At 46.6% G+C, this 15,358-nt stretch overlaps 1 protein-coding gene across 2 annotated transcripts in view; it reads right to left on the bottom strand.

Annotated features, from left to right (window-relative positions):
• RREB1 (ras responsive element binding protein 1) overlaps window positions 1–15,358 on the bottom strand; it is a 70,964-nt gene that overhangs the window by 37,194 nt on the left and 18,412 nt on the right. For both annotated transcript variants that reach the window (XM_012647006.1, XM_012647005.1), the window contains exons 6-7: window positions 779–923; window positions 52–188 (exon numbers count right to left, since the gene is read on the bottom strand). In XM_012647006.1, coding sequence (XP_012502460.1) covers window positions 52–188; window positions 779–923 — 282 coding nt within the window. The remainder of the gene's footprint in view (window positions 1–51; window positions 189–778; window positions 924–15,358) is intronic.

The raw sequence follows: 15,358 nt of genomic DNA on the forward strand, positions 1-15,358 counted from the left end.
AATGCCAGCAGAAACAGGGGTGAGAAAAACCCAGCTCACCCCTTCTCCTACCTTAGTGGGTTATCTGAATGGGTCTCTATGTGGGTCTCCAGTCCGTACTTGCAAACAAACTCCTTGAAACATACTGGGCAGTGAAAGACTTCATCGGCCTTCTTCTCCAAGTCACCTGACTGCCCGTCTTCCACCATCTTAGGGAAAAGGGAAAAATGAAGTCATGAAGGACGTCTCCCAGATGGTGTGGCTTCAGAAGAGAGGCCAACGCTAAGTAGAGACTTCTACGGAAAGGAGAGGGTTGCGTTCCCCACCCCTGGGTATTAAGGATATGACTGACCATTCATTGGCTCGTACAACAAATACTCACAGAACACTACCACTACCATCAACCCATCACCCCGTCCATCGATCCATCCCTCCATCCACTCGACGCGTTCTCATGCAACACCTGGTATCTGCCAGGCACTGGGAATCAGAGTGAGAACAAAAGAGTCCCTAATGCTTATGAAGCTTCCGTTTCAGCTAGAAAAATAAATATATAAAAAGTATGGAAACAATTCTAAAAGCTCTTCATTTCATCTGTGGGCTCAGTGGAGGAGCTCAAAAGAGGAAGTGCGCACAGGTACTCTTTTCTTAGACACTTCACAAAACCAGTGTGGGAAAACACAGGTTAAAAGCTTGGGGTGGATGTCTGCCAAGTCCCCATGCTGGGAAAACAAAGATTCGAGGCATCTCTGACAACAGTCCCCTGAGGAGGCACGTCTGTCCTAGGAGCTGAGAGGACCTTTTTAGCTGGTGCTGGGTCTTCTCTCTCCGACTCGGCATCGTGACTCGGTTTCCTCTTAGAGGACAGCCGCCTGCGCTTCAGAGGAGACGGAGGAGCTGCAGCTGTGGCACCGTTCGGGTCCTTCTCGTGGATCTTCATATGTCTGAAAAGAACACACACACACACAGTGATCTAATGAAACAGCCATTTCACTTCTTTCTTTTAAATTGCTTATATTTGGTATTGGTACTTAAAATATTTTAGTTAAGAGATACAGGGTATAAATTATACAGTAACTTCTTTTTAAAACTTTATAATTTCCTCGAACCTCTCTTAAAGCTCTTGCAAGTGCTATCCCGAAGTGTTGCTCGATGTCTTGCTGTTTGTTGCAAGATGTTCACGAACTTAACTGGCATTAGTGAGATGAAAACGAACTATCTGGTGACCTCTTCTACTTACTCAGACAAAAAATACTATTTTAGGACACATAATTCTATGTAATAATGAATTCCCAGGTATCTAAACTGTTCCACGAGCTCATAAACCACGTGGTAACTCTGTATTTGTCCCAGAATTCACCCCCCGACCCTCACCAACTACCCAGTGTACATGTTTCTCTCTTCTGCCTTTGGAAGCATTTTGGGGTCAAAGCTGAGACGTGCTGACAGAGCAGATGTCCACAGTGCTTAAGACCTGAAAGACTTTCCATGTTGCTCACGGTATTACGGAGATTTATAGATCCTGAGAGTAGTTCAGACGTGGAATGAGAAAGTTACATGTTGCAACTCAGGACTAGGATGCACATATAAAAGGAAAGTCTTACATATAATATGTTTATGTCTGTTCCAAAAAGTGAGTCTTATGGGTGACCCAATTTAAGTGAGCTTCCTTTATTAAATTCTAAAACAAACACCCTAAGAACAAGGTCCCAAGATATATAGGAAAAGAATGACATTACAGATAGTCTCAATTTCCCTGTTTTGTAACATAAAAATTGGCTGGTCATGGTGGCTCATGCCTATAGTCCCAACTACTCAGGAGGCTGAGGCAGAAGGATCATTTGACCCCAGCAATTCAAGGCTGCAGTGAGCTATGATGACACCACTGCACTCCAGCCTGGGCGACAGAGTGACCCTGTCTCTCAAAAAAAAAAAAAAAAAGGAAACAGTTTAGTTTTGTTAATGACAATCATCATCAGCATCACTTGACTAGGGCTAGACTGTGCCAGATGTAGGACTGCAGCCACTGCTCTTGCTGAATAACTTACAGAGTTATCTTACTTGAGAAGTTCTCAGGAGTGGGGAAACATAGCAAAGTTTTCATGAACTATCCTGTCACAGAGTTCTCCTCCCTCTGTTGCTATGTTTAGAGACAGGCTAAGGATGTGAAGGCCAAGACAGAGGGGAAGGTTGGTGAGTCATGAGCAGCGCCCACGATTTCGGGTGGCTGAGGTGATGCCTTTCCCACACCTAACCCCACCAGGGACACAGAGCCCTCTCGTCTGTGCGTGTGCAATGCTGGAGACTGCCACGGGCCTTCTCTGGCTGGGGTACCATAGATGCACTCTTCAAGGCAGAGGGCAGCCTCACGTTACCCCCTGCCGAAACAGCACCAGCCCCACCGCCCCCCCCACTGGCTAGACCTGCTCGAGATGCGGCCTAACCTTCGAGGACGTGGGACTCAGGAAGGAGGCTCAGGCCAAACCTCTGCTTTCCTGGAGGGAATCTACGTGCTGGGGCAGAAAGATCTAGTGGGAGAACACGAAAAGGAATCACAGACTACCCCCGTGCTGTGCCCACATAACTCCTTGCCTGGATTGGTAGGAAAGGATGCTTTCTTATTCAGTTCTTGGCCACCCCAAGGCCTTCAGGCAAAGTTAACGGAAACAAATAGCTTTGTTCCAACTATCTCCTCCATTCCAAAGTGACCATGATTTGAAGAGACCATCACTTAATATCAGCGTTTAGACGGAAAAAAGGCTGGCAAGTTTCTTTTGGCATTTATTGCATGGCACACCTCAATTTTGGAAATGCTAATTTTGTTTCTTTAAAAAGCATCTAAGAATTGAGGAAGCATGATAATATAAGGGATTATAAATTAATATTAAACCTGCCCTATCAATAAATTACTCAAAATTAGTTTTAACTGACAAAATTCACACTCTTTTCTACAGCTGATATGATGAGATGAGAATATTAGAAATTACAGAATGACAACTGTAAACAGTTCATGGCCCATTTCAAGCTACATCTTTTCAATCACGTGACACAATGTTTCTAGAAATACAAAATGATGCTTTATCTATTCTGTTCTTGGGATCTATGAGAGAAGCTGTTTTCACAAAGGACAGGAAGAGGAGAGCCTAGTGGGGACTTCACACAGATCGCTGCCTCCACTCTGCAGATGTGGCACTGAGGTGCAGACAGGCTGAGCTGCCCGTGGCCTGGCAGCCCGAGCCGACCCACGTGTGCGACTCTGATGTCCGTGCTCTTCCCCCACCCCCACCTCCCTCCAAAGGCCACACCAGCCAGTTAACGCTGCTCTGGGTCACCGGCTGGAATCTCAGGGCTATAACCTGAACCTGGACATGCCTCTCTGGCGGACTGTGGCGCAAGGTGGAACAAGTGGTACAGACTCTAACCAAATTTGGACAGCGGAGAGAAGGGCGCAAGGAGCCCTTGACTCAGGCAAAGAACGTTCCCCACCTCCAGAATCGCTCAAGGACTGTGCAGCCTCTGTCCTTGTCTGAAAAACTAGGGCTGCCCTTGAACGGCACCACTTCCAGAGGCAGATGGAAGAAAGCAGGTCAGGGCAGCCTAACGGACAGCGGCTCATGCCAGTCCTCTGCCCGAGCCCCGAGAGCCTCAGCATCAAAGCACAGGCCCTGCTGCGGCTGCTGGCCACCCCATGGGCAGTTCTCAATTTGTCCTCCCAATCATGTGATAACCGACAGCAGCAGGCTCCTTTAACTCCTTTAAGACCTCGATTCAGTCAATGGTGAACTTTCAGGGCCGGAGAGGTCCAGCCAGGTCGACGTTGGACGTGATGTAGTCAGAGATCACCCCACCTGCCCCCCGCTCTGCTTCCCTGGCCTCTGACAGCAGGAGTGGCAACTTTAGCCGCCCATTTCCTCCCAAAAGCTCATGGGAAGTGGACAATGATGGGCCTCTAATAGCCTCTTCCCCTCAGGGTGTGGCCAGAACAGAAAGCAGGGGTGGCCAGGAAGAGACAATCCTAGTCTTTGGAAGGCACGGACATGTTTTTCTCTCAGGTTTTATTTCAAGGGCGAGTCCAGCTAATTTCCGAGTGTCGGTGAGTGACAACAAGCCTCTGAGCCGGATGGGAGCTGTTACCCAGCCCCCGCTCTGCACAGAGCCCCTCTCCACGGCAGACTGGAGAAGTCACCATTTAGTTCTGCCTGAATGCTTCCAGCAACAAGGACTTCTCCATTTTCACCAGGTGTTCTAATTGTTAAAAACCATCTTCCCCATGTTGAGTCAGAGATTCTGTCCTTACTTTAAGCGTCTGTCTGTCCTCAGGGGCAACACAGCATCCGCTGCATTCTCTTCCATGAGGCAGCCCTGCAAACACTGCAAGAGCATGACTGCATTTCTCCAAAGTTTTCTCTTTCCAAAATTAAATGACTCCAGCCTCCCCAACCCCAGCTCTGCTCGCGTCTGTTGAATCCCACTGGTTGCTAACTAACCTTGGAATACTCGCCAGTTTGCAGATATCCTTCAAGAAATGTTGCATCCAGGGTGCAGAGCTGGGACTACGACCTCCAGATGCTACGTGAACGGAGTCTGGGTTGGTTCTGGTGTGTGTGCTTAGCAGGGTGTTACATCCCCCAGTTCCTGCTGTTGTCAACTATGATCCCTAGGGTTCCTTCATGCAAAGTGCTGTCAAACCGTGTCTCCTCCATTCCATACCTGAGCCGTGACTGGGCGTGTTTTCACCTTTCAGATTGGCAAGGATAAGAAATCTTACAATATGCAGCTTTGGTGTGGTTCAGAAGACTGGGACTCTCACGCGGTGTTGGTGGGAGTGAAAATCAGTAGCCACCTTTGTGCAAAGTGGCTGAGCAACAGGGATCAGAATTTTAAATGCGTATGTCCTTTGCCTCAGTGATTCCACTTCTAGAAATTTGTCTTAAGGACTAGCAATTAGACAAGTGTGCAAAAATCTAGATACGAGGATTGATGTAACATCAGAATTCACCGCTAGATAAAGCTGCACAAACACTAATGACGACGCTGGTCCCAATACTTTAAACTGGCCACTCTGCTTTCCTCTCGCCCTCCTGTTGTCCGTTCTCTACACAGCAGCCAGAGTGAGCTTCTAAAACAAAGGTCCAATCGCACCTCTCCCTGCTTGAATTCCTCTGACGCTCCTGTTCTTAGAATTAAATCTCGCCCCCACCTACTTCCTGGACCTCATTAGTGAGCACTCTTCATCCCAAGGCCCTTTCAGACGGAGTAGCCCTCTCTCAGGGTCCCTCAAATTCATCCAACTAGTTTCAGACTCTGGGACTCAGGCACTTGCTGCTCCTTCTGCCTGGGAGGCAGCTCCCCAGACCTTGCCAGGCCCGGCTCCTGCCGTCCAGGTTTCAGGTCACACACCCCTCCTGCGAGGCCCTCCCCGAGACCCCACACCCCCTCCTTGAAGATGCTCTCAGGCCCCCCACCCAGTCCTGCTCCCTCCACAGCACCAGCAGGAAATGAACACATCCTTATTCACCCCTCACCCCCAATCGAAAGTAAGTTCCATTCCAGCAAGAACCCAGCCTCTCCTTTCTCTGTGCTAGCCCTTGGACACACAGTAGGTAGCAAGTATCAGCCAAATGGCTGACGGAAGAAGAAACAAACAAATATTTGCTGAACCCTTGAACAGGCAAAGGAAGGAAGGAAGGAGATATATGTAGAAAATGTTTGTTTCACTCAGAGTATCACTATAACATGCCCTCAGGTTCCAAGACACCTTAGAATTTACCTTACGAGGTTTTGGTGAAAACAGACTCACTGTGAGATTGTACAGTAAACAGTGCCCCACTGAAGGGACTTCAGTGAAAAACACCCTAACAATGAATGCTGAAGACACGTTTATTTATTTTTATTGGAATTATCTGCACTCACTGATTCAAAACAGTGCCTATACTCATAGAGAAAAGTTAATGTAAAAATCAAAATATTCTTCTGTATTTGTGTAAAATTCTAGAATCTTCCTTCGAAGGCATGACACTTCAAAAGTAGAAATCCTGCCACACTGTGGTCTAAGGAAGGAATTTTATCAGAACTTCTGGAGTCAAGAGAAGTTTTCTCCTATTCATAACACCCAGAGGGGATTTTACAGTGATGAACAAACACAAATACTACAGATCTGTTTTAACCTAGGGGGAAAAAAATCTAAAAATCTAAATCTGATTACTTTTTAGCACTGATAGTCTACTTTGAATCTTGGGGTGGATACTGATTTTCAACTTATTATAAGTTTTCCTCCTATAAATGTAATCATTTGCTTTCTAAACTTTAGAAGGTCCATTTTGGCAGGGTGGGCTGTTGGTGACAACACTGAAGAGATCAGAGCTAAACCCAACAGTACACCTTGTACGAGGGCTGAATGCCGATGAAGTAACCCCAGGGAGACAGAGCAATCCCTAAAACCCCCTCCCCACCTCCTTGAACATCTTCCTTTCCAGTTCCAAATATAGAAACTTTCTGCTGACCCTTCTTAGGCATGTTAAGTCATTAGATTTGGGAATGGGGTTAAGCTCTTAGCCATTCAAGCATTGGCTTGCTCTGAGCAGCAGGTGGGGATTTGGGTAAAGAAGCAACTTGGGTGGGAAGATGGTGCAGCAGAGAGAGAACACATGATGCGATGAAGTTTTGGGGTAGTTTCTGAGCTATAACACATTTTAGGTGTTAGATCCTGGTTCCGCCACCTAGTAACCATGGAAACTTCACAGTAATTTAGGCTACCTCAGGTGCAGTTTCACATCTGTAAAATGGGGATAATAGTGCCAGTCTGCTGGAACACTGGTTTTCAAACTACAGGCTTGTGACCAGCAGCATGGGCATCTATCTGGGGTGTGTCACAAATGCAAATCCTCAGGCCCCACCCTAGACCTGCAGACTGGGAGGCTCTGGGCCGGGGCCTAGCAGTCTGCATTCCACGAGCCCTGCAGGTGATACTGAAGCCTGCCCAAGGGTGAGCCACAGGATCACAGTGACCTTCTCCAGCCCTCTGTACTGTCTGCAGTTTTGGTTAACTATTTGACTAGGATGTTGACATTTTTGGATACAAGCATTAAACCTCTCCCAGATCCATCTTCCAATATACCAACAGTGTCTACATCGTTTACCAGGCATAAATCCCTAACAAAAAAAGGTGGGAAATTTAACATTCTTAAAATTCTTCTAGGGACAAAATCCTCTGGGAAACTCTCAACAAGTTTAAATGTGACTCAAACCAAAGATTACAAAGAGAAGGCTAGTGCTGGTAGCTGTCCTCACAGCAGGTCTCAGACATTCTTCAAGCTCTCCTATACCTAATTTACGTGTGAAGGCTAAACCCCAGGAGAGGTTTAGACACTCCAGTATTTGCTAACTTTTCAGTCTTAATTTCTTCATAGGTTTATTAACAGAGGAGCTGAATTATTGGATCCTCTAAGCGGATGGCATTATAAGGAAGGCCATTCCATCAGTACAGAGGACACTGTACACACAAAGAGTGCTCGGCATTGCCGGGGGCCGGCCAGACTGAAGGCAACAGGTTCAAACAGGTCCTGGCAGCCTGGTGACAGCTACATCCCCATCCATACCTGGTGCTCGCTTTTCTTGTCCAACAAAGCCTTGTGATAACCAAAGAGGGAATGAGTAAGATTAAGAAGAATCACAGGTATACAATCTACATTTCTGGCCAAAGAAAAGGACGTCTCCAGAAAGATTTGTGCATGTTTTCATAACAAATGCCTGGGAGAGCAGTTTACAGCAAAGGGCTGCAAGCGACGCCTGCAATGCCAATCAAGTTTGCTGCAAGCAAACGGAGGACGGAGAGAGAAGACAGAGCGCGAGAGGGCAGGGAAGGACAGCAAGGCAAAGACCCAGCGGTTCCTGGTGTGGCCCCACCTGTAAGTGCAGAGGCACCTTCTAGTAATTCAGGTGTTGTTCAGGTTCAGTCATGCTTGTCCAGAAGGCAGGTCACACCAGCTGTGGCAGGGTGTGGAGGAAGGTTTGACGATGCGTAAGTACCTGTGCTGACCCAAAAGGCTGCGCTCTCAGAAAAGTCCAGAAATCATCCTGGCATGAAGGGTAAACCCGCTGTCTGCAGGCTCACTGTGGGAATGCATCAGGCGGGTGGCTCCCAGGGTTGCTGGGATGCTCTGGGTGAAATGCCCTGGGCGCTGCACCCACCTACTGCAGGCCAGTTAGATCCGACGTCCTCTGATGCGGACCACGCACGTAGCCAGCAGAGGCTACGACAAAGTGAAGTGCTTTGCGCCTGTCTCGATACTGAAGTTTTTTCCCACTGCCTCTGCTCAGGGAGGTGTCTGTAAAGATCACACCCTCCACGGCGCAGATTCCCTCTACGAGACCCTCTTTCCCCGCAGTACTAGGGCAACCTGTCCCAAGAGTAGAGAATTTCTGTCATCTGTTGACTGCAGCATAGCACTCTGATGGAGCCAGTGTACGGACAAACCTAAATTTCATTAAAAGTTAAGGAACCTTAATTCAGAGTGGGGGTGTACGAAGCTTCATTTTCACATTCCTCATTAACAAACGCTTTTGGGGATGCTCTATCTCCACTGCTCGTCAACCCTGAGCTCTCTCTGGCTCCAGACTCAGGGCCACAGCTCTTCCGGCTACAAAACTGCTTCTGCTCTCCCATTTCAGGTTCCTCTGCAGCGTCTGGAGAGGGCAGTTCCCTTTCTGTCTTGGTCCTGGTTAAAGACTCTTTGGGAATCTTGAAACAAACACTTCCTCATTGATGGACTGAGCTAGAATTACGATGCCTGAAGAATACTTCTTCCCACCTCAAGGTGCCAGCCACCCCCTCTGGCAGGAGAAGGACACCAGTGGCTGCTGCAGTTCGCCCTTCCCTACCCTCCAGAAGCCGCTGGCTTTAGAAGAGAGAGGAGGCATGGCATTCTCTAGCTGCTGACTGTCTGCTTAGGAAACAGAGGGCCCCTCTCTGCTGATTCTGGAGCTGCTCCCCGCTCTCCTGACTTTCACAGGTTGGGGGCTTGGCACTCGGCCCACGTCAACCTCTTACGAATCTTCACTCTGGACATGATTCCCAACTACTGCACCTTTAAATCAGCACACCCTAAACCCTCTTGTACTTTTCTTTCTCCTTTGCATGCTCTTGTTGTGCCAAAATAATTTTTCATTTGTCACCCTCTCCATATATGATTTCGTCCCCCCATACCTGTTTAGAAAACCCACAAAGATACATACTACACTACATATTTCCATGCAAAATCATAGCTTAAAAAAAGAAAAAAGAAAGAAAGAAACCACCTCAGAGGTGGGATGAGTCGACCTCTCTCTCACCCAAAGAGAACTCTCATTTGCATAGATCTGAGATCAGACCTTCCCTGGGTGAGTCGGGAGAAACAAGTAGAAAGTTACCATCTCCCCACCTGAGAGTCCCTTAAAACATCTCAGGGAAGCCGCTCCTTCCCCGGGCTGCACTCCCGTCTAGCTGGGGGTCCAAATCCCACACCCACAGCTGGCCTGTCCCAGGAGTGAGCCCTGTATTTACAGTTTTGGGTGATGGAGCCCCAACCGAAGTCGCCATTCCCAAAGTGGCTTCATTAGCCCAGAGCCGTTACCGCCGAGGGAAGTAATGGCCAGCCCCGCCACAGAGACCGGCTTCCCCTGGCAGCGCTGGAATCCCACACACCAACCCCCGAAGCCAGGCTTCCCGGTACAGCGGAAATGCTAAAGTCACAGAGACCGTTTCTCACTTCAGCCTTGAAGAGGGTTCACTTTAGGTTTCCTCAAGAAGGCAGAACCTAATCATTCGCATTCGTTTTCTTTCTGCAGAAAGAGATGACTATCTTTATAAGAGGGTGGTGTGAAGACACCCTCCGCCTTTTCCAAAAGAGGAACGAGAATGCTCAGGCAGAGCCATTCGAGATGGTCTGCCCCACGCCAAGGAGGAACGTGGAAGGTACAGCTGGTGGGTGCAGGGAAGGAGCATGGCGGAACAGAAACGTCACTACCGTTCTGGGGATACCACGCTATACTGTGCAGGGGCCAGTGACAACCAACTGAGCAGGAAAGGGGAACCAAGGCTGGAGAGAGAATGAATATAAATGAATTCAAAGAGAAACGTCACCTGCCAAAACCAACTAAGGCAACAGAGCCCCTTCTGTACAACTGAGGCAGTTTGCGGCCACTTTTATCGAAAACGGTGGACATGGTACACATGTGGCCTCTGCTTTCCAGAGTGTCACACAAAATCAAATGACATGCTATGAGGGTGGAGCAGCATGCTGTCCTACCAACGGACACCCAGGGAGAGGGGAGAGTCCGGGAAGACGGGCTTCCATCTTGGCTGAACCCAGCATCTCAGACCTCAGTTTCCCGCCCATAAAATTGGAACAGCAACCTCTTGAGCGAGCTGCGTTATGTAAGCAGGAAGAATAAGAATTAAGTGCTGACACCACATACCAATGAACCCATTATGCAACTGCATCTCTGGTTTAAGGAAATACAAAATCTCTCCACTGAAGGCTGACGACCTCTCCCTTAAGCACCTCAAAGCCCCCAAAAGAAGCCAAGTGCCCACAGGCGCACACACATGCCAAGGGTGAGAATGGGAGCCTGTGCTATGAACATACACGTTAAGATTTCTGTGCTTCTTGTTCACTTTTTAGTGGGGGTTGGGGGGAGATGTTGCCGCTAATCACCTTCCTTAACAAATCAGAAAAGGGCTGACAGTGAGTGGGCATGCTTCAATGTTTGCTAGCACCAGCTTGTTCAGCCCAAACAGGTTGGACAGGTTGGATATTTAAACAAAGGCAGAAAAATGCAAGATATAAAGACCTAAGAAGCACAGCAGAAGAACTGTAGCCAGCACACTGCAGGTTTCGGGCTGTGATCTAATGCTGGAAGGAAGGCTCCCTCTCCTCCTCTCAACTTTGCCACTTTTATGCCATAAAACGAACCTGGACACACAACGAGGGTCTGTTCAAAGTTCTCAGGGCACCAGACAAGGGGCACGGTGGGAGAGGGGACCGGGACACGTCTCGTTCTCCACTCCTCCTCCTACCCCAGCAAACCCATCCCTTACCTTCCCTGACCTAGTTTCTAGCTCTCACAACTGTTCAAGTGTGGGCAAGCATGATGCTCCAGGTTTTGATGCCATCCACCAGTTTTACCTGGTAAGACTGAGCTTTAGAAATATTTGACCGAGACAGTAAAAGATACTGCACTGCCTGCATTAAAGAGAAAACTTCTTTTGCATCTGCTTGATCTTTAAGAAACAAACTAACAAATGCCACTTCTGCCAAAACAGAAAAACATTTAAGTTATAAGTATTAGTGTTCAGTTGTCCAAATGCTAAAAAACCCCACCTATTTAATATGAACCAGACCCTACACTTGAGAAACAGTGACAGGACAAAAATGGCTTGACTGGCGTTCGGACAGTTTTACAAGCAAGCTCTCTCTTTGGCACAACTGAGCTCGGAGAGAAATTCGGAGTCAAAAGCAAGCACCAGCCACAGTACATTTTTCAAATGTTCTTTCAAAAAAATAAAATAAGCTGTGCTAATTGTTAAGGGATATTAGAAAAGAAAACCAACACAAAGTAAAAGGGAAGACGTTTTGAATAATGTCAAGTCCAGCAAACACAAAAAAGGCTACATAAGAGACTGTCAATTAAAATCAGTCGACTTTCAGATTTGATATTTTCTTATGCTTTTTATCTTATTTGAATTATAAAATTCTGTGACAAATCACTCTCGCCTACTCTTTTTCTCAGAGAACAGTGGTAGCTGTCTACTATTCACAGATCTAAAATGCAAAGTAAAAATTCTGTAAAGGACCACAGAGTCTCATCTAACAGTACAAATGCAAATCCACATTAAAAATTATAAAAACACCATAGAACAAGCAATCACACCCCCCAAAAAGGGAAATGCTCAAATAATAACAAGGATTTGCCCTGTGCAGAATTGGACATTTAGGCACATGGCACACAGCAATTCCGCAAGGCACCGTCGCGGGTTCTCAGAGTGCTGCCTATGTCACCCCCGCTGCTAAAATGTACAGAGTCCACTTTCTGCCTTTGTAAATCCATATGCTTAACTGGCACACAGAAGGGTTAAATATCTTAAGGGAGAAAAGAAAGGAACTACAATTTGTGGGGCACCTAATGTGAGCCAGAGGCTTGGGCATTTATGGTAGCAGTTAGCTTAGCCCCCGCAACAGATTCTGTGGGTGAAACGTCACCCCTGCTAAGGATGAAGAGATGGAGACTCCTGACCAGTCCACGGAGTGGCCTTTATCAGCCCTGGCCAGAAAGGAAGGAAGAGCTATCAGAGAACTCAGAAGCATCACAGAAAGTGTCAACTTTATTTAAACCACTACTGAAGTGAATGTAAAAACACACGGATTTCAAATCCAGCCAATGAGATATCAAGAAAGGCTGAAATTGCTTAAATATAATCAAACAATAAACTTATGTGCTGAGAGCTTAATAATGTTATCAGAGGAAAACTGGTAGCTTAGACATTCTGCTGTGATAAACAGATTTGTAAATGTTCACTCCTGAGGGAAGATTATAGGCCTCTTAATGATGTAAACTCACAAGAGTGCGAAAAGCATATTAAGTGGGATATTACACCAGAATTATGTCTATTTCAGTATACACAGTACTAAATATGCTGAAAACTGCTTTGATACCAAGTACATGATGGTATCATCATGCAACTAAAACACCAAATATTCACTGAATACCCAACATACATAAGGAGATATATGTATGTCCAAAAACAACAGAAAAAAGAAAAAGAAACATATATATGTCCAGCACAGTTCATGCAGTTATGCTATGTATATACCATTAAACTCACATTTTCACATACTCCTCAATAATCTTTCCAGAGAGCTGTCTGTGTGATCACAGGACATTTATGATCTTCTAAGTGGAGGTCCACATGCTAAGATCTCTGAGCATCCCCGAAGGACATTTCCTTCTGAATTGTCTTTCCCCCTTGGTTGGTTTTTTTTCTTCTTTTTCATAGAAATATTTCAAGGGTGACAAAACATTCGCAAAGTCCTGGATAGGGTGACCCACAGATTTTTATCCTACAAATAATTTCTTCCCATGTGAACTGTCCTGATACCTTCCTTCCTATAGAGAAATATGTCAGCAGGACCAAGATTAAGAGACTCATTGTGAGATGAGACTGACTGAATCTTGGAGTGGTCACTTCCACCCTGAGAAGCAGCAAGTGCCAGAACTAGCTATAGGGTGTCCTCAGAAACTTGAAATGACCATGACAGAAGTTCACGGGGCCCTTCCGACTGCTGGGCACCGAGGGTAAAGAAGTGACTGTCCCCTGCTCCGGGAGACACTGTCCTACCTCTGCTCCTTCTCTCGTTTAATACTGGCCACCTGTTCCAGATACCCAAGTGCACTTGTGCATGCCAAGGGCTGGCTTGGCCTAAGCATCTGAGAGTAGCATGCTAAATTCAGAGCCTCCGTGCTCTCATTTGTCATGGACTAGGTCACATTTCTGTGCAGCTAATATTTTCTTCAAGCATAATAGGAACACATAAGCCTCTATTCCTGAAGACTGTCTGTTGTCCAGAGGCATCCTCAGGGCCTATGTCTCCTATACTTAGCAACACAAAAAAATCACATCCATGGCAGTAAGAAAGCAAGCCTGTGACAAAACAACTAGACGATGTTCCAAGGACTTCGCTCTCTCGTTGTCACCCTTCTAATGACAGCTGAAATGAGAACATATTCCTGCTCCTGGGAGAACAAATGGAGCAGTTAGTCATGAAAGCTTGCCCCTGCCAGGGTCTCTGGCATGTCCTTAAACGTAGTACACACTCCACAACTCTCTTTATAGCTTAAAAGTCTATAGTCTGTAAAATGAGGAGCAAAGTGGGAACGAATTTCCTATTTTCTCAAGGCAATTACGGTCTGCAAAAGAAAAATACTCATTTTAGAGACAGGCTTTATTCCAAATGAGGTACATTTCAATCCTCTATTTCAAGTATCACTTCTTTAGTGTGCTGCAGCCCATCACTTTCTGGAACAAGCTTTGCACACTGTGAAGCTCAATGCCCTTTTTCCTACATTAAGCGCTCCCAGAGGGCGTGCTCTGGCTCAGTTTCTCAAGTTTGTTTTGGAAGACAAGGACCGCTCAATCCAAATTTTCGACGTGGGAGCAACTGATAAAGAGTTCTGGGAAGTTAAAAACTGGAGCCACGGAGATGTTTCCATGCTGTGTGTTTTGTACTTGATGGCAACCTATTATTCTGCTAAGGAAATAAGATGTGGTTAGAAAGGTTTGGGATAAAGGATTTTCAAACCTCAAAACACGAGAATCCGCAGACAGGGAAGTGGCAACTCAAAAAACCGTACCAGATACGGCAATAAATCAAGGAGGTCTCTCCCCCAACCTTTCTCAAATCGAGCTGGAATTAGTGTCATTCTCGTCTCCCTACTTACCAAGATATAATTACTTTTAAAGAAGTATAAGAAGCTGTAGGCTTTATCGGTGCTACAGAGTAACTATCCAAGTGACGACACATAATTTAATATACTCTCCCATTCTGTGAAGTCTATTTTATTTTACCAACGTAACAATTCTACTGAGGGTCCTCTTACAAAACTAAGATAATGGGAACTCTACAAAAAGACTGATTAGTCTTATAAACAAAGATAACTAACATATATACATAAAATGACTAGCCACCAAGGAAAGAGTGAGTTGATCTATGAAGAACACCTCTATAATCAGCTAAGAATAACTCCAAGCTTGAAAAGGATGGAGTCCTCAGACTCCATGTTATGAGATGTACAATGAGAGCCTCTCAGTGTTTCAGCAGCAAGAATTCTGGGGTGGAGCCCAGATCTGCCCCACGCAGCCAAAACAGGAGGGCCGGGCTCATCTGAAAGAATGTGCACACACTCGGAGGGCGTGCAGCCCACATGTGCGTGTGCATGGCCCGTAGAGCAGGGCGTGAGCAGAAGGCAGGGGAAGGGTGAACTGTGTGGTCCGCGACTGTGCTGTGTCCAGACCAGCCTTGAGGAATCAAGCCCTAGGCGGAAGAGAAATATAGAAATCCACACTACGGGGAATCACGGCATAGCAGAGGCCCCACCCAACCTGTGCCCCTCGGGGGACAGATCGAAAAATCCGAGCGCGGAGCCATGTCAGATGAAACTGGCACAGTTGAGAGAGTCCCTAGAACAGGTTATAAAGAAGATGGAACAGAGACACTCGGATGCTGGGAGAAGCCAAGGCAGCAATTCAATTAATTCTCTGATCCCTTAGCTCAGCACTGGCTCCGGAGCCCTCACCAGGGAGTTTCTGGGTGCTACTTGACCCCAGCAGGTGCCAGCAGACCTT

Source organism: Propithecus coquereli, unplaced genomic scaffold (genome assembly GCF_000956105.1).
Source record: "Propithecus coquereli isolate 6110/MARCELLA unplaced genomic scaffold, Pcoq_1.0 Scaffold253, whole genome shotgun sequence".
Taxonomy (NCBI): domain Eukaryota; kingdom Metazoa; phylum Chordata; class Mammalia; order Primates; family Indriidae; genus Propithecus; species Propithecus coquereli.